Raw genomic sequence first — 25,597 nt, forward strand, 5'->3', positions numbered from 1 at the left:
AAAATCGCTTAGATCACATACAGTATCTTTCAGGGCCTAAAGACTGCTTGTAATACAACTAAATGTCCTACCTGTGTTTTCATATCTTACATATAACTTGAAACAACCTGATTAGATGTTTGTAGGAGCAGACTATTTGTAATAAGAAGTGGATATTTCTAATAATGTGGCCACAAAGTGTTTACGTACACTATAAAATACAGCCAATTTCCATATCCACTTGGACTGCTCAAAAATTGTAGTTCTGGAGGACAGTCTTGTTGGGGTCCTTTGGGGGTCACTAAACAAAGCTGCTGGAAGGAGGCTTCCCTGTCAGATGGAGGTTCTACTTGACCTGGAAGTGCTGTGTTGTAGCACCAGTGGTACCCCTGGGTCCAACATAAAAGATGTCGCTCTACCTCACCTGGGGAGTCAGAATTTGCATACTTTTAAATTTTCACACTGGAGGTTTAATGTCAGAAAATGCATTCCAAATGACACTCCTAATTCACATGTATAAAACTGCCAGAAAACTGGTTTGGAAAGTATCAAAAATATCTTACTTGAAGTTAATCTTAAAAATTCTTATAGATTGGAATAAGTTAGCAGCAAAGAAAAAGAACATCCTACAAATATTTGAAATCAACAATATTTGTATTTCTGATTAAGAGACTAAATAAATTTAAACCTTATTGGAGCACAAAACCTCACCAAGAGCTCCAAGTTTTGTATGTCTAAAAAGAGACGCATTTACAAAAGTGCAGATGTGTTGATGTGCACTTTCACCGTGTTAGTCAGTTGCAGTTTGGCAGCACTATCAGTAGTGACAGGACTTTCCTGCTGTGCAAATCCCAGGACATTACCTGACACATTTTAAGTCGTCTTTAGCAGTGTAGGTTGCATTTTAAGACAGGACAATCTCCCTTGATAAATTTCTACAACCATTAGATGTTCTTTTAACTCTGTCTGGCACTTCTAAGTTAAGCCACTTGCTGTGGCAGCTAGTAATAAACACACAGTGATTACTTCCAATCAGATTCATTTACTGCTGCACAAATGTATTTATTTTTTGCATTTGAATACATTTATGACCTGAATTCATGTAAAACTGGTTAAATAGGGTTAGTCACTTAAATAAAACAAAAAGCTGGTCAGCAGGTATAATTAAATCAGTGAATAATCCCAGTTTCCTAAAACTAGAAATCACACAGTTAAACAGTTTGTAACCAATAAATCAGTGGAAAAAAGCCAGATAATCCCAGGAAGTGCTGGCATCATATGAGTCTATGCAAATTTAATATAAAATGATTAAAAACATACACCATTCAGTGGTCCACATTATAAACAGATACATTAGTCATTCCAATGCAAATTGTTTTAAAGCCAATTATTTGAAGAATAATATTATTTAGGAAATGAACACAGTCTGTTTAAACTGCTGGTGAAGTTAGTCTGCTGTTTGTAGTTTAATATTTAAAGGTTTTTAGAGAATTTTTGTACACGTCATATTCAATTCTCAGAAGTTGAAATTACAAGTTTTGCTGAACTTTTTCTTTGTAAATATTTTGATATTAAATGTAAAATTTGTGCACTAAACACATTTTACTTTGTGTTAAATACAAGACAGTTCATTTGTTAATGAAGGGATGTGTCAATGGTGAAAAATTAAAACAATAAAACAGTCTCAGTTCCTTGAGCCCTCCTGTTATAATATATTTACTGTAGAGGCCATGTGCAGTCATTTAAAAAGTGAATTGTATTTTGAGATCATCCTTTTGAAGAATACTGCTCAATTCCTTAATCATTTTGCATAAGACTAATCATAACAGAAGACTATTTCATTTAGCTTAAGGTCAATTATTATATAGCAGCTAAAAATACACATTGATGAGGTATACTTGTGAATAAGCATTTCACTTCTCTTAGAAAAAAATTGTTTCATTTCTTTTTTAAGTTCCTAAAGACTTACATAAGATGTGTGACTTCAGATAAACCATGAATCCAAATCACAAATACAATTTGTAAATAGGTTTAAGTAAGGCCAGACACTGCACTGAATGTTACTAGCAATGTTACTGGAATGATATTTTATCGTGTGCTGCTCCCTGTTGACTAATTTTATTGTTGCCCTTTGTGATTAAGGCACATAACTGCTGCTGTTATTTCCTATGACTGTTCACTGTCATTTTCACAGTACTAGTGCATGTTAAGTTTTGATATGTGGAGGATGATTTATGAGAGGAATGAATATTCATAGCCGCCCCCAGACTCTGCGGGCTCTCTCTGGTTATCGCCCTAACCGTCTTAGTGATTATGAAATTGAGTGAGAGTATTTATCTTGGTAAAGTGGCATTGAATTCAGGTCAAGAGCCTGGCACACCCAAATCCTACTGATTTTGCCTGTATGCATGTGTTATTTTGATGAGGATTTGTAAATTTGATGTTTTTATTTGCAAACGTCATTCTACAAATCCTGCTTTTTTGTCATTTTATGGGTTGACGATGAGTGAAGTCATAAACAAAACTAAACTAAGGAAAACCGGAACCTGTAAGGCTTGTGTCTGTGTGAACAAAGGAGCTTGGGCTTTTTGCGGTTGGGGGATTGGGTTATGATTTAAAAAAAAATTAATAAATTATGTATGACTTGATGGGAATGTTTAAAGTTGCCTGTTTTTGTCTTGTTATGGCTATTAGATTAAAATCTGTAAATCTGAACTGATCAATATCCTAAGCTTGGCTTTCAGGTGAAGGATTGTGGGAGAGCAGAATCTCTTGTGGCAGCACTGGCAAAAGTCAGAGTGCTATGCCAGCCTAGAGAAGGGCACACTTATAAGCCTGGACATTTCAGACTGTTCTTTAGAATGTCTGAGGACGCCAGTGTTACTAAACTGCACAAAAAAAGAAAATCAAATGAATGAACTGTGCTGCATGCTTCTCAGTGTGCCATTTGTCATATCCATAGCCATTAATAATCAGTTTTTCTTTGATTAAATTTAGTGGTGTAAATTAACTTAGCCAGGAAGATTAATTCTGAGGAGTCATTTAAAATTCTGGATGTCTTGATTTTTATGTGCTTATAATTCCTAACTGTATGTCTATTGACCATGACACTTATTAATTACATTATTCATCATTATTTATTTACTTGTTGTATACATGTATGTATTAGTAACATAAAATACATTTGATTTTTTTTCTTTTTATTTTGTAAGATGTTATGGTTGCTGAAATTACATTAAGGTTAAAGAAAATGAATTTAGTGTATTGTGCTAATTTTAGAGAGCAAACCGTTTAAGAAATGTAGTGTGTATTTACTGCATTTTAAGGACATTTAGACAATGTGGCTTTTTTCAATGTTCTAAGATGTATGACACTAATATATGTTACAGGATCAATAAAAAGAAGCATTAGTGCCTCTGAAACAGAGACCCAGCGCTACACTAGGTAAGTAAAACCTGGCATCATATTACAATTTTAATGAAAGTAGGTTCTGATATTTTTACCTTAATCATTTACATTTACAGCACTTATTTGGCTGACTCCTTTATCCAAGATGACTTACAACATTTATAATATAATTGGTTACATTTCTTTTGGTCTTCCAATTGGAGCACAGGCAGGTCAGGTGACTTGCTCAGGGTCACACAGTGTCAGTAGCAGGATTTAAATCCACAGCCTCCACAACTGATCGTGACAGGTGAACTAAAAGTACCTTATATACAAGCTGGCCTATCATTAAGAAGGGGAAGAGCAAGAGGTGTAGCCCAAGCGCATTAAAGAGAGGTGTAAGTTGGGAGGAAGCAGGTAAATATATCACGAGGATGCTAGGAGGACCATCTTTGTAAAATGAGGGGCTACAGAGAGCTGGCAGGAGGGCAGAATACCTCCTGACTAATCAGATAAGAACAAAGATTGCCCCAGATTAACCCTCCAAAGCAGTAACCCCAGCTAGCTAGCATAAAAGTGTATTACATAGTTGACCAATGGCAATTTGGAGGTACCATATTCTCAGATGAAAGTAAGACAAGGTCATGTTGAACAATCAACAGAATGTACATGAGTGTTTCCTTTTCTTACTTGAAGAGAAACTAAAAGATCATTTTGTCATGAAGTAAAGGAAGCTTACAGAGCTCACTGAACAGTTGCGTTTGACAGTGAAGGAAAATGGTGATGCCGCTAGAATTCATAGAGAACTAAGGAGATCACCTCCTTACAGAGCCATACATCTCATTTGGGAAAAGGATGATGGTAGCTTGTGATTTATCTTATTTGAATCATGGGGTAAGAGAATGTAAAATATTCTCCTTGGATATGTGTCACCATTGGCGCTCAGAAAAGAATGAAACTTATTACAGTTGACTCTCTGTTAACAGGAACGCAAGCAACTGGCAAAACATCAAAGAAATAATTCTTAAAATAAAATAAAATAGATTTAGTGGAAATGTAAGTTTAAGCTTGGTGCACGGTGCACAGAGTGTGATAAGTCAGCGTCCGATTCAGCAATAATACACAAAATGTTGTCTACGGAGTATTTTGCTTTGCACATTCTCTTGCCAGATCCACCTTTAGTTCTGGTGGGCAGCCCTCAGAGAGTTCAACTGCTTTTAATTACTATGGACTACACTATTAGGCCTATTTTTAACAGTAACTCTCAAGCAATCAGAAACTACGCTACCAATCCCTGTAGGTACCAGTTAACTGAGAGTCTACTGTATTATTGACTAAAGGATAGCTTGAAAGCTTGGTTTTCACGCCTGAAGAAGGGTCCTAAGTTGCCTCGAAAGCTTGCATATTGAAATCGGTTCAGTTAGCCAATAAAAGGTGTCATCTTGGTTGACTTCTCATTGTATAAAATGGCCAGTAAAATGGAGAGATCCACTAGTTGTTAAATGCAATACTCCCCTTCACCACGTACTACTCTTTACTATGCACTATTTGAAGTCATATACTGTAACACATGTATATTATATGAGATCTTTGGTCCCTGCTTTCTGTGCAGTCTTAGGAGGAATGACTCTAGCCCTCTTAACTCTCAGTTGCACAAAGTGGGCAAAGAAACGGATGGATAGGCGCCTTCCTCCCTGTGTTCAGATGCCCGTGCACTCTTAATGATAAAACTTACTGAATTACATGGTTTGGTATTTTTAGGGAAACTGAAAATTTTCTGCATAAGGGAAGTTTGTAAAACATTTTCCAGCCATTCACAAAGCCAGCAGTGGCAATAAAAGATTCTAAAATGTTTCAGCCAGGATTTCTTCCCAGGCTGGGCCTCAAATTCTTGTCTACTGGCTTTCTTATTTTTAAGTCTTTTGTTTATGTTAATACAGTATTGTTGACCATTACATTTCTATGTGTTTTTGGATCTTGGGTTATGTAACGTGTTTTGTGGGTGATTCCCCAAGAGATGGGGCCACCTGCCCATCACCCGAGTGACTGCCCTCTGCCCTATAAAGGTGGGAGCAACCCACAGTCCCCTGGGGTTTATGTGAATGCACTTGGGAGTTTGGTGAGTGTTATTAGTATTTTTATTTGAATTATTGGCAATTTTGAACTTTTGGTCTATTTTTTGACCTCACGTTCTAGTTTCTGTATTGGGTTTTATTTGCTTGTATTGTCTTATCTTGTCTTCTCAGGCAACTCCATTTTGTGCTTTGTGCTCCAAAGAGGTTACTTTTGTTGAATAGCATTTTATTTTATTTTATAAAGATCCTGTTTTTGCTCTTGTTACTAGCTGGGGTGTGACAGTAATATCCCCCTCTAGGATAGCTAACAACAGCATGTAAGATTTACCTGTAGCAGAATATAGGAAAATAATCATTAGGACCATGCAGAAATAATTTGAAAAGCTAGCAAGTTATTCTGTATCGTACATTATGTTGTACATTATATTGTACATTATAGAAACACTTTCTTATTTATCCTGAATGTTTTTTTTATTCCATTTTTACTCTTTGATGTAATGCAATAAATCCTTTACCCAATATAACTAAATCCTGACACTAGCTGCTTTTTCAGCATGCTTGACACCCACTGTATAATTCCTTCCATTACAAGTACAGCATGAAATCTCTATTGCACGCCTCAGCTATCATAATTCTAATGAAAAGAAAATGTATATACAGTATCATAATTACACTTGGGCATCTGGAACATTTTTGTATGCTTTATTTTGTCTGCTTTTATTTTTAAATGTTATAAAAATTATGATTGGTATTGTCAATGCAACACCATTTTGTTTGGCTTTGTCATCACCCTTTTCTATTGTTTTGTTATGGGAGATGCTGCAGTGAATTTGGGAAGTATTATGACCTCTTCAACTTTCTGCACACTTTATTGTGTTGTTGGTTTAATTTTAAATGGATAAATTTGCCATTTCTGCTCATATAGTAAATCTGCATATAATAACCCATAATGACAAAGGGAAGACATGTTTTTTGAACAATTCATTTTTTTAAAATTAAAACACGGAAATCTAAAAGTTATGGAAGTAATCAGACCCTTTGCTGTGACACTCCAAATTGTGCTTAGGCGCATCTGTTTGCTCTAATTTTCCTTGAGATGTGTCCAAAACTCTATTGGAGTCAACCTGTGGCAAAACTGAATTGATTGGACATCATTTAGAAAGGCACACATTTGTGTTAATAGTGTCCCAAAGTTCATACTGCATGTCAGCACAAAACCCAAACCATGAAATCCAGGGAACTCTCTGTAGACCTCTGTGATCAAATTGTGGTGAGGCATAGATCAGGACGAAGGGATAAAACCATTTCTAAAGCTTTGAGTGTTCTCAGGAGCTCAGTGGCCTCAATCATTGTGAAATGTAAGAAGTTTGAAACCACCAGGATACTTCACAGAGTTGGTCATCCAGCCACACAGAGTAACAAGGCAAAAACGGTCTCAGTCAGGGACTTGACCAAGAACCCAATGGTCACTGTAACAGAGCTTCAGATGTCCTTAGCTTAGATTAGAGAATAGATTGTAAGAATGACCATTTTAGGAGCACTGCATCAATCAGGTGTGCATGGCTGAGTGGCAATCTCCCACTTGGAGTTTGCCAAATGGTATTTAAAGGACTCTGAGAGGATGAGGAAAGAGATTCTCTGGTCTGATGAGACAAATACCGAACTCTTTGGGCAGAACTTCAAGCACTATGCCTGGTGAAGGCAGGCATTGCTCATCACCTGCCTAATACCATCACTGTGGTGAAGTATGGTGGTGGCAGCATCTGTTCTAGAACTGTTCATGATTATCAAGGATCAAGGATCTTTACTGTCATTCTAACATCCATATGCAGAAAGAAAATTTGGTACTTGTGTCCCGGTAATTAAACAGTGCCCACGTTAACCCCCCTCAAAAAAAAAAATCATAGTAAAAAGTACCCTATAAGTAGCCCCTTAACCCCAAAAGCTTCATAGTGAAGGTATCAGAGTAAATACAATAAAATAGAATGAAATAACATTTATACATAAGTAATATTACTAAAGCTTAAAGAAATATTATTGCAATATGCCCTATAAGTAGCAGCAAGTAAAATACCGTATATACTCGCGTATAAGTCAGGTCTTCATAAACTCAGACCCTGACTTATACGCCTGTTCAAAAATACGACACTTGATTTTTTTTTTTTACATCTTTTCTTGCTTCCTCCAATCTCGCACCAGTTTCTCAAGACCCATTGAATTTTGTTGCAGCAGCACAGTTACCAGTTTCTTTCGCCATTTCAACAGCTTTAAATTTAAAACCAGCTTCATATTGTCTTCTGATCGAAAGCTCCATCATAGATAATGGATGCTCTTACGATACAGGTGTATGAGGGTGTGAGATACAAAAAACACAAATCAGTGCAAACGTCACTTCAGAATAGTTTGGGTGTTACCGTGTGGTCACGTAGGCACAATACATAGAAAAAAAAAGGCAGTGTGTTCCATGGTTACTCTCTCAGGTGGGCGTTAGCATATCATAATCTCTTGGACCAATAGCGTGAGTTTTCCACATTCGACTTACTGTATACGACCGACATTATAAAATACTGAAAGTTACACAGTAAAATCAAGTCCCAACTTATACGCAGAAGAACTTTACGCGAGTATATACAGTAGGTAGAAACAAGTAATTTAGGACCTGATGATCTGCTGTGCAGACTTAACCACCCGTTACAACAACAACAACAACATTTATTTATATAGCACATTTTCATACAAATAATGTAGCTCAAAGTGCTTTACATGATGAAGAAAGAGAAAAAAGACAAAGTAAGAATTAAAATAAGAGAACACTAATTAACATAGAATAAAAGTAAGGTCCGATGGCCAGGGAGCACAGAAAAAACAAAAAAAAAAAACTCCACAATTACAGTGCTCTCCAGTCTGCGGCCGAGCAGCTGCTGTAATAAACCGTAATACAGGAGGTGAGGATGCTCTCTACCACTCACTTGTAAAAGAAGGTCAGAATAGAGGGCTCAGACCAGCCTCTTCAAGAAGCAGAGGTGTTGGTGGGCTTGGTTTACCAGATAGGCCGTATTGTAGCTCCAAGAGAGTTTGTTTGTAATATGCACCTCCAGGTATTTGAAGCGGGTGACAATTTCAACCTGTAAAAGGGGAGAAGAGGGAGAGTACCAGTCCACCAAATGTCCACAATCACTTCCTTAGTTTTTTTGAGATTGATGCTAAGGTTTTTATCCTTACACCAAGCAGCATGATGTTATTCAGTTCATTAGATGGCTGCAGAATACTTTTGTGAGCATTATTCGGGCTTAAAAATGTAAAGCAGATCATTAAATATCACCGAGTTGCATAGTATTCCAAGTTCGAGTCATGCTTAGGGTTAATGCAAATGATTTTAAAAGAAATTCTTCCACAAGAAGGCAGAGACGTGGTTGGAAACTTCATAAATACAAATTTTGCACAAAAGTTATAAATTTGGTCTTTAAAGAAAGAACCATAGACACATGGAATAAATTACCAAGTAGTGTGGTGGAGAGTAGGACTTTAGGGTCCTTCACATATCAACTTGATGCTATTTTTCAGAATATAGCGTGAATACAGTTAGTGATCTAGTCAGGGTGAATGGCCTGTTCTAATCAAAATTGTTAGGTGTTCTTTAGCTGTCTTTAGTATCAGAGAAACGTCAAGGAGCATTCAACAGTTTAGTGATCAGCTGTGTTTTCTTGACTTCATTTTGTGCCTTGAGTATTTTTTTTTTTTATGGATTTCTTTCCGGACCCCTTGCATGTTTTTAATTCCTGCCTTGCCCCTTACTTTGATGGTATTTGTCCCTTGTCAATGCAGTATTTTCCTAGTAGTAGTATTTTTTTCTTTTTAAATCCTCTTTCACTTACTCAATTCTGAGCAATAGCATAACATCCTGCCTCTTTTGTTTATTTCATCTCTCAGTTTTTCCCTCCTTCTTATTATTCTTTGGAGCTCCATTTCACCACAGGCCTGTAACAGGATCACTATATTTAGGTTGGCTAAGTCTGCTGACAATATGGAATGGGGTTTGTTAAAAAAAAGAAAGACAAAAAAGGAGGCAAAGACCTTTACACTGTGTAATTAATTCACTTTCTGTGTTACACTGGTCCCGGTGAGTAGCAAGGCATCCTGGGGATCTATGATTTGAAAATGTGTGTCCTTGGATGATGAAGATGGAGGTCATCATTCATCACTTGTACTCTTATGCTGACATGGGACTCTTTGAAATTTCATCTGGCTATTCATAACTGGAGGGTGGGGATTATGCAGTTAGTTATGACTCCTTTTTACTTTTCCATTGTTTCCCTTCTAGAAGAGCTTAAGTGGCAATGCATAACTCTTACAGGCACTAAACACTTTATAATAACATTTCGAAGACTGTGCTATAGAAAATATTTAAATATATATAATGAAGCAAAAGATACAGTTGCTGTGAATAGTAATTTGGTAAAAAAGTTCAAATGAACTGTAAGAATTATTTAATAAGTGGGAAAAGAAAGTATTTGAAATGGGATATCCAAAAGAATACTGGGAGGGCTTTCCAAAGTCAAGCAATTTCTTTGGAAAAATCATGTAATCAAGATGAGAATGAGAACCAAACTCAAAGTCTTTAAACATAGACAAGTCAATCCCTAGAATCTTGGCCATCACACCTTTATGAGCTTGTTGGGCATCTCATTCCAAAACCACAGACATTAATATGGAGTTGGCCTGCCCTTGTGTCTATAACAGCCTCTGTTTTTCTGGGAATGCTTTCCACAAGATTTTGGAGTGTATATGTGGGAATTTGTACTCATTGCCAGTTCATCCCGAAGGTGTTCAATAGGGTTGAGGTTAGGGTTCTGCGCAGGACACTTGAGTTCCTCCATGTCTTTGTGGGCCAGGCTTTGTGCACTGTGGCACACTCATGCCTGAACACGAAAGGGCCTTCCCCTAACTTTATTGCCAGTTGTCTAAAATGACTTTGTATGCTGCAGTGTTAGCAGTACCCTGTCCCACACTCCGAACAAACACCCCCAGTCCGTTATCCCTCCTCCACCAATCTTTACTGTAGGGCAGCATGCTGTCCAGAAGATGGCATTCTCCTGGTATCTGCCAAGTAAAGATCTGTCTATCAGACTGCCAGATAGTGAAGTGTGATTTATCAGTCCAAAGAACACGTTTCTGAGACTCCAAAATTCCAATGGCTGCATGGTTTACACCACTCTTAGGCTTGTGTGCATGGAGACCTATTTCATGAAGCTACCAACGCAGAGTTTTTGTGCTGATGTTGCTTCCAGAGGCAGTTTGGAATTCTATTGTGAGTGATGCAACACAGGAGAGATGATTTTTACATGCTATGGAATTCAGCACTCAGGGGCACTGCTCTGGGAGAGTTTGTGTGGTCTGCCACTTCATGGCCGAGTTAGTGCTGCTCCTCATCACTTCCAATTCACAATGATGTCACTTACAGTTGACCAGGGCAGATCTAGCACAGCAGAAATTCCACATACTGACTTGTGTCAGAGGTGGCATCCTATGACAATGCCATGTTGAAAGTCACTGAACTCTTCAGTTACTGCTAGTGTCTGTCAATGGAATGCCTGTTAACAATGAAACACTGAGCTCAATAATTTGGAGGGGTGTCCGTGCAACTTTTGGCCATACTTTATATTATATTCTTTGTATTATAAAGGTGCTTTAGTTGAAACTAATGTTAGGGTTTCCTTGCAGTCACACCACATGCACTTCAGAACAGGTCATCCACCTGAAGCTAAGTTTGTTCAGGCAGGGCCTGTACTTGGATTAAAGACCATCTAGGAAAAGCTTGAGTTGCTGCTAGAAGAAGTGTTGGTGAGGCCAGCAGGGGGTGCCTACTCTGTGGTCTGAATGTGGATCCCAATGGCCCAGTGCAGTGATGGACACACTGTGCTATAAAAATGGTGCTGTCCTGTGGATGAGACGTAAAAACAAAGTTCTGACTCTCTATGGTCATTAAAGATCCCTGGGCGTCCTTCATGAAGAGTAGGGTGCATCCCAATGTCCTGACTAAATTGGCCACCACAGCCTAGTCATTTTGGCACCTTAATAATCCCCTGTCTCTAATTGGCTAACTATCTCTGTCACCACTTCACCATGTAACAGCTCATGTATGGTGAATGTACTGACACAAAAATGGCTGCCGTTGCATCATCTGTGTGGATGCTGCACATTAGTGGTCAATGAAGTGGCTTGTCACTCACTAAAGCATTTTGAGTAGTGAGAAAAGTGCAATATAAATTTTAAAAAATATTATTATTAAGTCTTTCCTTTGTTTATGAATCTATAAATCAAATGTCTTTAACGGGGGTCGATGCTGTGATGTTCTCTCAACTTGCTAGTCCTCATGGGCTCCTTTATACTTTTGTTGCCACTATTAATTTTAATGTAACGGGGCTTTTGGGTGGTAGGGTGGCAGGGTGGGATCTGAGTATGGGGTTTTATTTTATTGTAATTCCCATCAGAATGGCTTATTTTCCCCATTAAAGTGTTTTTTTTTATATATCAATAAAAATTTGATCACAAAAAAAAAAGTCACGTCAGTCCACCCACTGCCAGTTTTTGTAAAGGTGGCATGATGATGTCACCGTCACAATCTGCCAACATGGCGGCAACAGATGTCATTACTAATAACAAAAATATGATGACACCTTTGTGAATTAGACAGAAAATAACTCCCACTAAAGACATAAAAATAATAAAAAATGATGTACATCCAGTATATATTTTTTGTCTGTTATTTATATCCTGTTGTTAGTAGTTATGGCCAAGAATACTTTATAGTCTCATGTTTTCAAGGAGAATAAAGAACACAAAGTTTATGATACCAGTTCTGGCCAGTATTGAACAACAGCCAACAATATTAAAAAATTCATGTAAAAATCTCAAGTTACTTGTGTCACATAATTCTCATGTCAGCTTTATAGTTGTATGCTTTCAAAGTCCAAATTGCATGCATTCTTTGCTAAAATACTCTTAAATAAATTCTTCTGGAAAATCAGAGTTGTGCACGATTGTGAAGCTCATTTAAACAATATGGAAATTTTGGTCATTTAAACAATATGGAACTTTTGAAATGAAGACCCTCCTCCCGTCTCATACATTGATCGAGAGTTCTGTCTTTAATTCAAAAGCTCGAGTATTCCATGGTGGCACAATGACATCTCAGAAACAACAATAAAAATCAAAATGAAGAATAATAAGATTAATAACATGTCAAAAAGAAATACAATGACTTAAGGTGATATCAACAAGTCATTGCTAATTGTCTTTTTATATTGTGCAATTGGTAAGATTATGTGGAAATCTTAAATATTGTGTTTTATTGCTCTTCATTACAATACGATGATTCTGTCTCTTAACTGTTAAAATATATTACACTGTTGCCAAAGCTGAACTGAATTTCTCTACGTTTAATGTTGTCTGTTGTAGTTTCACAGATTAGTCAGCAGTTGTATAAGAACTTGAATTTCAGGAATATGTTTGCAGTACACAGCCTGTAACTTTTATTTGTATTTGATTGCAGGAAATGACCTAGGGACATTTTGAGGGCATCGAAAAGTTTCCAGCAGCTTTATATATAATTGATCATTCATAATAAGCTGAGGAAGCATTGTTCTTTGAACGCAGTCCTGTTATTGTGCAATGGCCAGAGGCAACAGTTAATGAGCAGACTAGAGGGCCTTTCCAAACAGGCACCTGTTATTAATAATTTACCTTGAAACACGTACTCTGTGCTTCTTGCCCCATCCAGGACTGGTTCCTGCATTTGTAGACTGTGGCTTTGAATGACCCTGAATTGGAATAATCCAATTCGAAAGTGGATTGATAGCCATATGCCCTTTTAACACTGCATGCATACTCATGACGTATTGTAAAGACTTACACTTCCAAAATATCCATTCCATTACAACCTGTAGTCCTTCCGACCAAGGTGTATCGTTTGTTCACTGGAGTCCAAACTGTCTTGTGCATTGTGGCAAGCGGCTGGGGGTGGCACCCAGCCGGGATGCCCAGAAGGACCGGAGGAGGGATTACACCTCCTCCAGACCACAAAAGGGGGCGACCGTCCTGATGGCTTTGGGGACCACGGGAACTGAGCTTGGAAGCTCAACCCTATAGGGGTCCGTGGTCACCGCCAGGGGGCGCCGCGATGCCTGGAGAGCCCTGGTCCTCAGCACTTCCACCACACCCGGAAGTGCTGGGGGGAAGATGACCAGGGACACCTGGAGTGCTTCCGGGTGTGTGGCCGGTACTTCCGCCACACTGGGGAGTGCCAGCGGAAGCTAATCGGGAGGCACCTGGAGCACGTCCGGGTGATTATAAAAGGGACCGCCTCCCTCCATTTGTTGGCTTGAGTCGGGAGCGGAGAAGGATAGAGCTCGGGAGGAAAGGAAAGGAGGCAGCCTGAAGAGAGAGAGGCATTGTGTGAGAGGCCTGAACTTTGGGGGAGTTTTGGGGTTGTCTGGCACTTTATTTGTAAATATGTTTAATAAACGTGTTGTGAGATATGGCCGGCCATTCATCCTGGCCAACACCCCCAGGCTGCCAGATGGAGCCCTCCTTGCAGCATGGAGATGCCCCGAATGCCAGCAGGGAATTATGGACAGTGAACTTTCAATGCACAGCCCTGCTGGATACCATGGGGGCCACCAGGAGTCGCTGCAGGGAGGCCCAGGGACTATTTTCCCTACACCCCAGAAGGTACGTCCCAGTCACATGGACAGAAGAAATGACGTGCTTCCGGGATGAAAAAGAAGAGTTTTTAATCTGACCCGGAAGTGCTAAGAAGTCACATGGACTGAGGGTTCAGAAGCACTTCCAGGTCACGGACTATATAAAGGACAGTGGGAGATCCCAGAGTTGAGCAGAGCTGGGTGGAAGGGTGGCAACGTGTCTGGGAGAGTGGAGGATTGATTGTTTATTGTGTATTGGTGGATTTATTGAGTATTGTGGAGTGTAGGTGCTTTGTGCACATTGTTATTATAAATAAAATAACATTTGGACTTTTATCTGGTGTCTGACGTGTGGTCTGAGGGTTCAAGGGGTCGACAGCGACCCTATCTGTCACAGTGTGTTGGTGTTTAAACCATTGGTGTCCGCCTGTCTGTGTCCGGGCCAGTGTCCACAGCATGCATCACTGAAAACAGCATGTTAAATCCAGAGTAAGAAAATGATGGAACTGGCTCACAGAAAAAATGGTGTCATTTCCTCTTCATGTACAGTTTCGGTTGCCTCGGTTCAAAGAAAACTCATCCAAATGAGTCTCACGTACAATATATTGGATTACATCACTGACCATCCTGCAGGATTAAGGATTATGTAAAGAATGAAAATGCTCTTGTTTATTCAAGTTTCTTCTGCATGAAAAAGCAGCCTAGTAGGGCTTGATAGAAGTTACTGAAGTTTCTCTAAGAGAAAATTGTTTTTTTTCTTTTTGAAATTACAGGGGCACTTCCGTATTTTGGGCTCACCCCTCCTGTTTCTGCCTTATGTAATTAATTCCCAACCTTTAATATTTTATCTTGCAGGACCAAAGACCTTTCAGTTTCAAACATAAAGCCGAGACCAGGTAAAGTATAATAACTTAACATAGTGCATTTTTTTATCACAGTGTTGTGCAGGTGGTTCAAATCTAAGTCAAAGAAAAATTAAAAATTTGGATTGTGTGGGTATTGAGGAGCACCCCTGAAAGAATCATTTATGAAATTTTGAAGGACTATCTGAAGTATTAAAATTTGACTATTTTGAGTATAATAAAGTTGAATTTAAAAATAACCCAAAAGCAAATACAGTTTTTTGCATGCTTCCACTACAGCAGTGGTTCTCAGGCGAAGTGTCCCAATCATCGAGTCATTTGCCCTTGTAATTAATGTCAATATTTAATTAAGAGTCTTCTCTTATCCTACACTCAGAAAAAGCTCAGTACTGTGAGATTTACATTTATAAGATATGTGGCAAGATTTATATTTTTGCCATAGCTATAACTTCTTAACTCTCTGTTGTCATTTTTCTTTTTTCTGTGACATTAGCTCCCTTAAGTTGGTGGCACATTATACAGGGGTGGGCAAAAATAGGTGTAACACTAGATGGCGCTTAACACGACACACAGAAACTGACAACATGTTATTAAAATACCAAGAAGCTGTTTAATGTGTTTTGTTTAAATAAATAGTGCCCAAAGCACCTCCACCACAATAAACAAATAAACACAATAATATTTAAATGTCCAAATCTCTCCTCCACACAAGCGAGCCGGAGTTGGGTGGTAGAGGACAGAGCTTGCTGGGTTCCCATCAGTCCTTTACATAGTCCTTGACCCTGAAGTACTTCCGTCCTTCCAACCACATGACTGACTGGCACTTCCGGGTCTAATGAAGAACTGACATTTTCTTCAGCCCGGAAGTACTTTGGGGCTTCCGTCCTCATGACTACCTCGTATTTCCGGGCTAAAGGAAAGCATGAATCCCCAGGTTCTTCAACAACTCCCCCTGGTGGCACCCACGGCACCCAACAGGGCTGAGAAACCGAACTCCAAGTCCCAGGATGCCCTGTGGGGATCCAGGGCACTGCTGCACTGCAGGAGAAATGCCACCTAGCGTTTTGGGGGAAGCAGTGTCGGCAAATAGGTGCCTTCCCTCATCCTTCCATTCCAGGGGCGTCCCAGTGGGGTTGAGCTGCTGGCCATCCATCACATAGGTTTACAGTTGCAAGCATTTTGAACACTTACAAGATTTTACCTAAGTGTACTGTGCCATTGTGACATTCTTTTTAGTTTATAAAGTTAATAAAGTATTTTGAGTAATTGAGTTAATAAAGCTATTATAATAATCATAAACTGCATGTCTTTTTCCATACTGTAAACCTACCTTTGCCCACCCCTGTACAACTCCTAGTTGGAGGGGATGTCAAAGTTGACAATTGCAGTTGCTGATCTCATTGCCTGATGTCAGATTACATGACTAGAAATCATAGGGCATGACAAATAACAGAAGTTCGTGGTGACTTTCCACCATAGCTTCATGTTTCCAAAGTATCGTGTGCTTTCCCTTTTTCCTGACGTCTAGTAATGTGCTGCCTGACAGAGCCAGTGCTGAACAAATGTTTTCCAGGCACAGTGAAAGCAATAACAGCCCTTCTTTATTTATTCCCATTTATCACGGTATGTAAAACACAAGACATCAGACAGGCGAGCTCGCCTCCTGTTGCTGAGGTCCAAAATACCCTGAGTTGTTGGGTACGTCAGACTAAACAGCTATCAACCACAGTGGTGCGCCATGACTGCCTGTTACTCCCCAAGATTATGTAAATGAAATCTGTGACTGACAGTCAACGGAAAAGTTGTTTAATGTGCCAGGGCCTTTAAATTGTGTCTTAATCATCACAGATAACAAGAAATGGAGTAGAAAACCCAGCAAACAACTGTCTTGAGAGAGGAGGGCAAATTGGATCTAAGCAGGATAGATAAAGAAGGGGAAGGCCCAGATGCTTAGCTGCATATGAGGATAAGAATGTGTAGAGTAAGAAACAAATGCCTTACAGGTCCTTAGTTGGCTTCTTCCTTGAATACACACCAAATACCCGTGTTTTCCGCAACAGAGAAAATATAACTTTAGGAAGCTGGCCATAATGTGCTTTTCCAGTTATCTTCTGACCAATGTCTGTATTCTTTTGCCCATTTTAACATTTTCTTTTCATTAGCCACTTTCAGGTGTGACTTTTTCTTTGAAACATTGCCTCTTTGGCCGGCATCCTGGAGTCGTCGTTTCACTGTTGCAGATAACAATGGTATTTGGCATGTATTTAATGAAGAATGTATGTTATGTTTTTGACCTCGTCATCGGAGCTAAACTCCTCCACATGCCCAGCATAGTTTGCAATCTGTATACATGCATCGATCAGCCACAACAGTAAAACCACCTGCCTAATATTGTGTAAGCCCCCCACGTGTCACCAAAACAACTCCACAAGACCTCTGAAGGTGTGCTATGGTATCTGGCACCAAGTCTTAAACAGCAGATCCTTTAAGTCCCGTAAGTTGCAAGGTAGGGCCTCCATTGATGGGACTTGTTTTTCCTGCACATCGCACAGATGCACACTTAGATTGAGATCTGGGGAATTTGGAGGCCAAGCCAACACCTTGAACTCTTTGTTATGTTCCTCAAACCATTCCTGAATATTTTTTTCAGTGTGGCAGAGCGTATTACCATGCTGAAAGAGGCCACTGCCATCAGGGAATACTGTTGCCATGAAGGGGTATACATGGTATGCAACAATCTTTAGATACGTGGTACATGTCAAAGTAACAGCCACATGCATGCCAGGACCCACCGTTTCCCAGTACAACATTTCCCAGAGCATCACACTGCCTCTGCTGGCTTGCCTCCTTCCCACAGTGTATCCTAATTCCATCTCTTCCCCAAGTAAACAACACACACACACCCCACCTTCCACATGATCTGAAAGAAAATGTCATTTATCAGACAAGAGCACCTCCTTATATTGCTCCTTGGTCCAGTTCTGATGCTCATGTGCCCATTGTAGGGGCTCTAGTCATTGGATAGAGGCTCAGCATGGGCACACAGACCAGTCTGCTGCCATGCAGCCCCATACGCAGCAAGCTGCAATCCATTGTGTCTTATCTCATGGCCAGCATTAAGTCTTTTAGCAATCTGTGGGATCAGACTATATGGGCTTGCCTTCACTCCCCGAACGCATCAGTGAACCTTGGATGCCAATGATCCTGCCACCGGTTGACCTTCCTTGGACTTCTTTTGGTAGGTACTAACCACTGCATACCAGAAACACCCCTACATTCCTGCCATTTTGGAGATGCTCAGACCCAGCCATCCCAATTTGCCCTTTCCAAAGTCTTTCAGATCCTGCTTCCATCATGTCACCTTCAAGGACTGACTGTTTACTTGCTGCCTAATATATCCCACCTCTTGTCAGGCGCCAGTGTAACAAGATAATCGGTGTTCGTCACTTCACCTGTCAGTGGTGTTAATGTTGTTTCTGATTGGTGCAAATAACAATTTAATTTAGTTGTGGTCCAGTTTATTAAATTATGATTGGAAACAAGAAGTTTAAAAAATGTACGCCTGCCATAACTTGCAGTGGGATTGTCACAACTCTAAAAGAATTAAAACAGAATTAAAATCATGACAGTATCTCTCACGTCATATCCCACATATTTTGTGCCAGATTGAGAGTTTAATTAGGTGCTCTCAAATTATTTTTAATCTTACTATCAGTACTTTCTTTGTATTTAATCTACATGCCTGTTTTACAATGCTATGTTCTGAATGGGGATCGTTTTACAAAGCTTCATTTTCAATGCATTGTCTTTTTCTTTTCATTAGCATCTGCTGGAATCTCGGTGTCCCAAAAGAAAGTGCGTCAGATAAGTGATCCTATTCAAATGATTCTCCTTCAGCTGCACAAAGTTATCTATATTACACAGGTTTGGACTCTATCTCTTTCATTCAATCATTTTAAATCTGATTTCTTTATCGGTTAATGCCAAGGTCACTGGTGATGCTACTTTAAGATTACTCAGCACATTTATAGACATTATTTTTTTTTTTTCTTAACAGAGGTTTGATATATCTTTATGGCCTTTACAAGTAATCAAATGCAAAGTATATTTTAATGTACATATGTACAAAAAAAAACTTTTTACCAACTTTAATTGGCAGAAATGAGTCATAACTGAATCGTGTGAAGGTTTTAGTACAGTAACATGCAGACTTCCATTTGTATCAGCCATGATTCAGGAAAGAGAGTTTTTCCCAGCAGTGTGTTTAAGAGGCTCCTTCTGGGAGTCGTTCCAGCTGAGACTGAAAATGCCAAAAGAGCTCATAAGAATAGCAAGAGTAATGTATTTATTAATCGTAATATACAAGAGTGGGATGATTAGAGGCAGCACACAAAAGAACAGGATAGTAAGTGAAATCCTACTGCCCCACAGGACCTGCTTCTCACAGATTAAGGGACTTATTTGTATGCTTTAGCACTTCTTAAATGACACAAATATTTCCCTCTTGCACAATCTTTTTCACTTTAAATGCCACCCAAAGATTTCCTCAATGCTCAAAGTCCTTCCCTGTGTAGGATTGCTGGTCATCAATGACCTCTAGTGGCTCCAGAAAGAAGACAGTCCTTGACCCCCCCTTTATAGATGAGGGCAAAAAGCCGCGCTTGCTTCCAGTCAGCTTGTCTTCATTTAAAGAACGCAGGAGCCAGTTGTTTATCTCAGTGCCCTGGCTGCTGGGCCTGCAGAAATCTTTAGGATTTTTCCCCAGTGTGCCAGGTCTTCCCTGTCATTCTGACTGTCCTGGAGAATTATTTACAGGTTGCACTGCTATCTGGTGCTCCATGTCTTCCATTTATTGAAGCATACCAATTGCTAGTGCATTGCCTATAAAACGCTTTCAGCCCCTAGGAAGTTTTCACATTTTATTGTTGCATAACACTGAATCACTGTGAATTAAATGTGGTATCTTTGACACTGATCATCAGAGAAAGATTAATGTCAAAGTGAAAACAGATCTGTGCAAAGTGGCCTAAATTAATTCAAATATAAACCAGAAAATAGCTGATCAGATAAGTATTCACTTCTTCAAGTCAGTATTTAGTAGATGCACCTTTGGCAGCCATGCCAGCCTTGATTCTGTGTGCACAGGCCTCTGTCAGCTTTGAATGCCTGCACACTGTACTTTTCCCCATTCTTCTTCTTTGCTTAAAATCTGTCTGGTTGCATGGAGATTGTGAGCAAACTGCTTTTTTCAAGTCCAGCCAAAATTGTCAGTTAAATTGAGATCTGGACACTACTCAGCCATCAGGACATTTACATTGTTGGTATAAAGCCATTCTTGTGTGGCTGTGGCTTTATGTTTGGGATCTCTGTCTTGCTGGAAGAGAAATCTTCTCCAGTGGGACAAGTTTCTTACATACTGCTGCAGGTTTTCCTCCAGTATTTCCTTGAATTTTGATGCCTTTATTTACCCCTATTTACTGATCAAGTTTTAGAACACCTCAGTTTTTCCAGTTTTTCTTTAAATTTAATCATTTAAAATGCAGTGAATGATCTAAAATGATCAAAAGGTAAGCAGCAAACTGCCAGAGATTTAAATTTAACATTTTGGTTAGCAAAAATTGAAAAAAAAAAGAAATTTCAGAATATTAAAAATGGGCCTTCTTCAGGGAACAACTAATAGGTTACAACCTGCAGATATTTTGCAGCATTTAAAGTAAATTAAGCCTTACTAGTTGAAACCAACAATTTGCACAAGTGTCCCAACTTCTTTTGATTACTTAAAAACCCTCTGTCTGTCTTAAAGCAGAGTTGGAGCAGACTGTGTTACCGCACCTTCTGAAGTATTACTTGGACAATATTACACTGTATAACTTTTGACCAGTAGTGTATACTCTCACAAGTCTTCCAGGGCCTACTACAGAGAAGTATCCCCAAAATAAGGTACTGCCACCATTGTACTTCACAGTGAAGATGGTTAGTTTTTGATAAGGTGCAGTGTTTAGCATAAGACCTTCTGCCATGTGTCATATAACCACCTCTAGCCAAGATGTCATGGCCCTGTTTTCCTGTGTGACTCACCCATAAACCTGTGACTGGTGTAGCACCCGGGCATCAGTTGTTGTCTGTTGTCTGTCTAACCTGAGCCACTGTAGCTTGTAACTCCTTCAGAGTTTCTACATACTTCCCTCACTAGATTTCTTCTTGCACAATTGCTCAATTTTTGTGTGGATGGCACATTTACATCTGTACCATACTCTATTTTTTATAGATTGATTTAACTAGACTTTAAGGGATATTCAGCAACTTGGACATTTTCTTTTCCCCATCCCCTGACTTGTGCTTTTCAGTCACCTTTTCACAGAGTTGCTTAGGGTGTTCTGTTGTCTTCATTGTCTAGGTTAGGCCACAATAATGACTCACCACAAGTTGAACCTCCCAGATAAGGTGCATTTAGACAACAATCAATTGAAACCCCACACAGGTGGTCTCCTTTGAACTAATGATGGGACTTCTAGCAGCACCAGTGGTGATTTAGATGTGTCATATTAAAGGGGGTGAATACTTACACAATCAGTTATTTTGTGTTTCATATTTGTAATTTATTTGAACCATTATGCATTGAACTGTTTTCACTTTAAAATTAAAAAGTCTTTTTCTGTTGATCAATGTCAAAAAAGACATATTAAATTCATTGTGATTCAACATTGTATAAAAATAAAATGTGAAAACCTCCAAGAGGTGAATGAATATACTTTATAGCCACTGTAGATTTTCTTTATTTTGCCTTGTCAGGCCATCCTGATATACTCCTAATGACAATGGCACTAGTTGTCTGTTCAATCTCCACTTGTCCCTTAATAAATCACATAACCATCCTATTCTTTATTTATAAAGAATGCACTTTAGATGTATCTAAACAATTGCAATGTATATTGACTTTGTAATTTGCCCAGAGCTAAAAGACCCAGACCACACTACTGTATACATTACTCTTCGTTTCACCTTTCATCCACACTACCCCAGGAGAGTGGATATTTCTGGAAATGCTCTCCAGAGCTGTATGCTTTTAGCATCTGTGTTTCAGTGTGGATGGATGAAAACAAAGACTTCTGAAAATGCAGACTGCAATCGCACTCAGATTACTTCATGCTTATTACGTGGCCCTTACTTACGTGGGTCCTGTTCATTACAACATCTCATTATGCGATTGGTCATCCTTCACAGAAAAAAAACACCTATTCCAACATAGTGGCCAGAGAACAGTTGCTTTCCATGGTGCTTGTTGTATTGCATTTCGTGTAGTCTGACTGCTGCAAACATGCACAAAAGACATATAACTTACTAGTCACTACAGTTTTTCAATAAATCTTATGGCCAGCTGAGTTATACCCCTTTGAGGATTTTTCTACCGATGCATGCATCACAAGAGTAGATTAACAGCTACGTCATAAGGGCTTTCAGTCACCTTAGTGCGGACTGAGCTTCGTTTGTAAATGATATAAAAACACTATCCGAAACAGAAATCCTTTTGTTTTAACAACACCATTTTTAAATGAAATGGTAGTAGTGAGAACATATTCCAATTCTTTAGGTGTTTCCTTATCAGTTTTAATCTGGGTGCTATCTATCCAGAAAGATGTAGTAGGTTGTTGTGTGCTTTTTAAATGTCTGAGCAGTTTGTTATACAGTGCCTACTGTATAACAAATAAACATATTTGTATTTTACATCCTGTTTTGGAAACAAGACCTGCAAATTTTTAGAAATACAATAAATGACCACTTTATTTTGAATGTAACTAATTAACATTTAAGAAACAAGAAAATTGACAAACAAGAGGTGACAATTCAATCTATCAAGCCCATTTGTTTAGCTAATAGCTAAGCTGTTCCAATAGCTCATCCAGATGTACCTGTATATTACATTCCATTCCATTTATTTATTTGGCTGACGCCTTTATCTTAGGCGACTTACAACATTTATGATACAGTTGATTTATAGCTTCATATACTCATAGCTTCAGCAGTCTGGGCACTATCAGTGTAAAGTTTGCATATTTTTCCAGAACCTGTACAGTAATCTATTTTTCCTCCTACACCCCAAAAACATTTAAGTTAGGGTAACTGGCAACTCAAAATATGCCCAATGCATATGAATGTGTCCTGCCAAGGACTGTGTTGCCATTGAGGATTAGTTTTTGTGCCTTATGCCGTCAGAATGGCCTCCAGTCCCACAGTCCCAGAACCGGTTTACTGAAAGGATAGATAGAGGTTTACATACAGTAGCACTGTGCGGGAGTCACTTTTTCAGGCATGAAGAACAATATTAATTTTATTTAAATCTTTTGTGGTATTATGCCACACTTCTATCATTTATTTCACACTGATTCATAAGTGCTATTACAGATTATAACATATAAATAGGTTGATCCACTCACAGATTAGTGGAAGAAGGACTGTGGAAAGGGCCTTGAGAGACAGGAAACTTCATAGACACTCCAACCTGGGCACCGAGAAATTGGAGGCAGCACCATTTGCTTTTCGCACAGTGGAGATGGCCACAAACTGTCTGATATCAGACTAGTTAAGGTAGCTGAAGACCCCGGACCCTATAGAATGGGATAACAGTTCAAAGCAGCACTCACTAAAAATAAACCAGTCTTGCACTGGACTGATGGACCCACACATTTTCAGTTTCTCTGGCATTGGATGTTGATTTCAGTGACATGGATAGAAAACAATAAATAAGAGGCAACTCATAGCTTACTTGAAATAAAAATAAAATGTATGATGGTTTCGGCCCTTATAAATTCAACTTCAGTACAAACCTAAATGTTGCTCATCTATAATAATTCTAGCATCTGCTTGTGTAACTGTGCCAAATTCTCCACACAATGCACTAAGATAAATTAGGATGCTTATAAAAGCGCTTCTGAGGGGTGCCATTCACACCATTGTGCTGGGTAAAATGTCAAGAAGCAGATTTCAGATAGCAGCATGCTCAGAGCTGGGGACTTCTATTTATAAAGCACAAAATGTACCTACCTCAGTAGATTGGTCACTCTAGGAAATCTGTCTGCTTAATTACTGACATTAATGGTTTAAATTAAGAGAGTTATCCAAAAAATGGCAAAACCTAAAGTGTGGATATTTTCCATGTATTTTGTCTTTAATATCAGTGTTTTAGTCAATGAGTTTCGTTGCAGTGTAGCTTAGTTCCATTTTTCATCGAGAAAATCCATTTTGTTTTGTGTATCATGACAGATGAAATAAGGATTGCCATTAAAAATTAATTCTGCAGTTGAATTGGAGATATTGATGTGCTTTTTGTTTTATTTAAAGCAATCCCTTGGAGTGACAAATATTTTGATAATAAAGCAATCAAACACGCCCCTGTATTCAATAAGCAATAAAAGCTAAAAATGTAATGAAAAGAGAAATCACTGCACTGCTGTCATACACTGCACTTCATACAGAATAAATCAGCAAGCGTGCTGCGGCATGAAATATAATGGCAGAAATGATTCTGTATTTCTTCTGCAGCTGCCACCAGCGTTACATCAAGACTTCAGAAGGAGGGCCATTGAAAGGTACAAAAAGCTGCTGTTCTGTCCACAGAGCAATCCATACCAGTTGAAAGTGGAAATGAAAAAGGTGGGTGAATGTATGTTCTGTGGTTAACCAAATGCGCTGACTAAATAGATAAATATAGTTTAACTTCACCTATTTATCATTCCTCCTCCACAGTGCCAAACATGCATGTATGGTTGATTGACAATTGCAAATATGGCAAGAAAAGTCGACTTTAATACATTTTATCAGGAGCAAAACCTCAGTTTAGAATTCATAATGAAACAACAATTACATACAAACTACTCAATAACAAAGAAAGAAAGAAAAGAAAGTCCTAAAATCAAATAGGAGGACCTAAATCAGATGTACACCTCAGATAACATTCGTGAATACATAAATAGTATTAAGTAGATGTAAATTTTGTCATATTTCCTCATAAGTAATACAAAGCATCATTTCATATCCATGATTATAATAATTTATTTCCTTTAAACTCAAAACATCCTCATAGTCTACACGCATTAACAAAATGGTGTATGGGTACCCTGCCAAAACACTGTAAAAACCAAAGGTAGGTCACCCATAAGTATATGAATCAGAATATGAATTGGCTTTGTACCAGCCTCCCCTACTCCTGAGTGTTATTAGTTTAGGTGCATTTCTGAATTTTGGACATGATTTAGATAAGTGCTAGTTATTTTCGCTGAAGCCAGACATATAATATATACATCTGGAGACAACCATGAGTGAATTTTGAATCAAACTGGATGAGAACAATTAGAAGTCTCACTGAGTGTCACATTTCTAAAGCAGTCCAACACCTTGTGAATGCGGCGCTCTGAGTAAGGGCAGTGATTTTGAACTGCAAAGATCAGAGGTGCTCTCGTTAACCTTGTCTGACAGAGAGCAAGATGAACTGTCTACAGTTGAAAAGTCTCCAAAAAACACTATTAAAAAAAGAAAAGTTTCCAAAAAAATACTATGATATATGATTGCAGGTGCTGTGTGTGCTCTCTGATGT

At 38.8% G+C, this 25,597-nt stretch overlaps 1 protein-coding gene across 1 annotated transcript in view; it reads left to right on the forward strand.

Moving 5' to 3' along the window:
- Window positions 1-25,597, forward strand: part of nek10 (NIMA-related kinase 10) — a 149,882-nt gene that overhangs the window by 111,760 nt on the left and 12,525 nt on the right. The window contains 4 exon segments of the mRNA XM_051936095.1: window positions 3,369-3,423; window positions 14,999-15,039; window positions 18,830-18,930; window positions 24,547-24,657. Of these exon segments, the coding sequence (XP_051792055.1) occupies window positions 3,369-3,423; window positions 14,999-15,039; window positions 18,830-18,930; window positions 24,547-24,657 (308 nt within the window).

The sequence above is a fragment of the Erpetoichthys calabaricus genome, chromosome 13 (genome assembly GCF_900747795.2).
Source record: "Erpetoichthys calabaricus chromosome 13, fErpCal1.3, whole genome shotgun sequence".
NCBI classification, from domain to species: domain Eukaryota; kingdom Metazoa; phylum Chordata; class Cladistia; order Polypteriformes; family Polypteridae; genus Erpetoichthys; species Erpetoichthys calabaricus.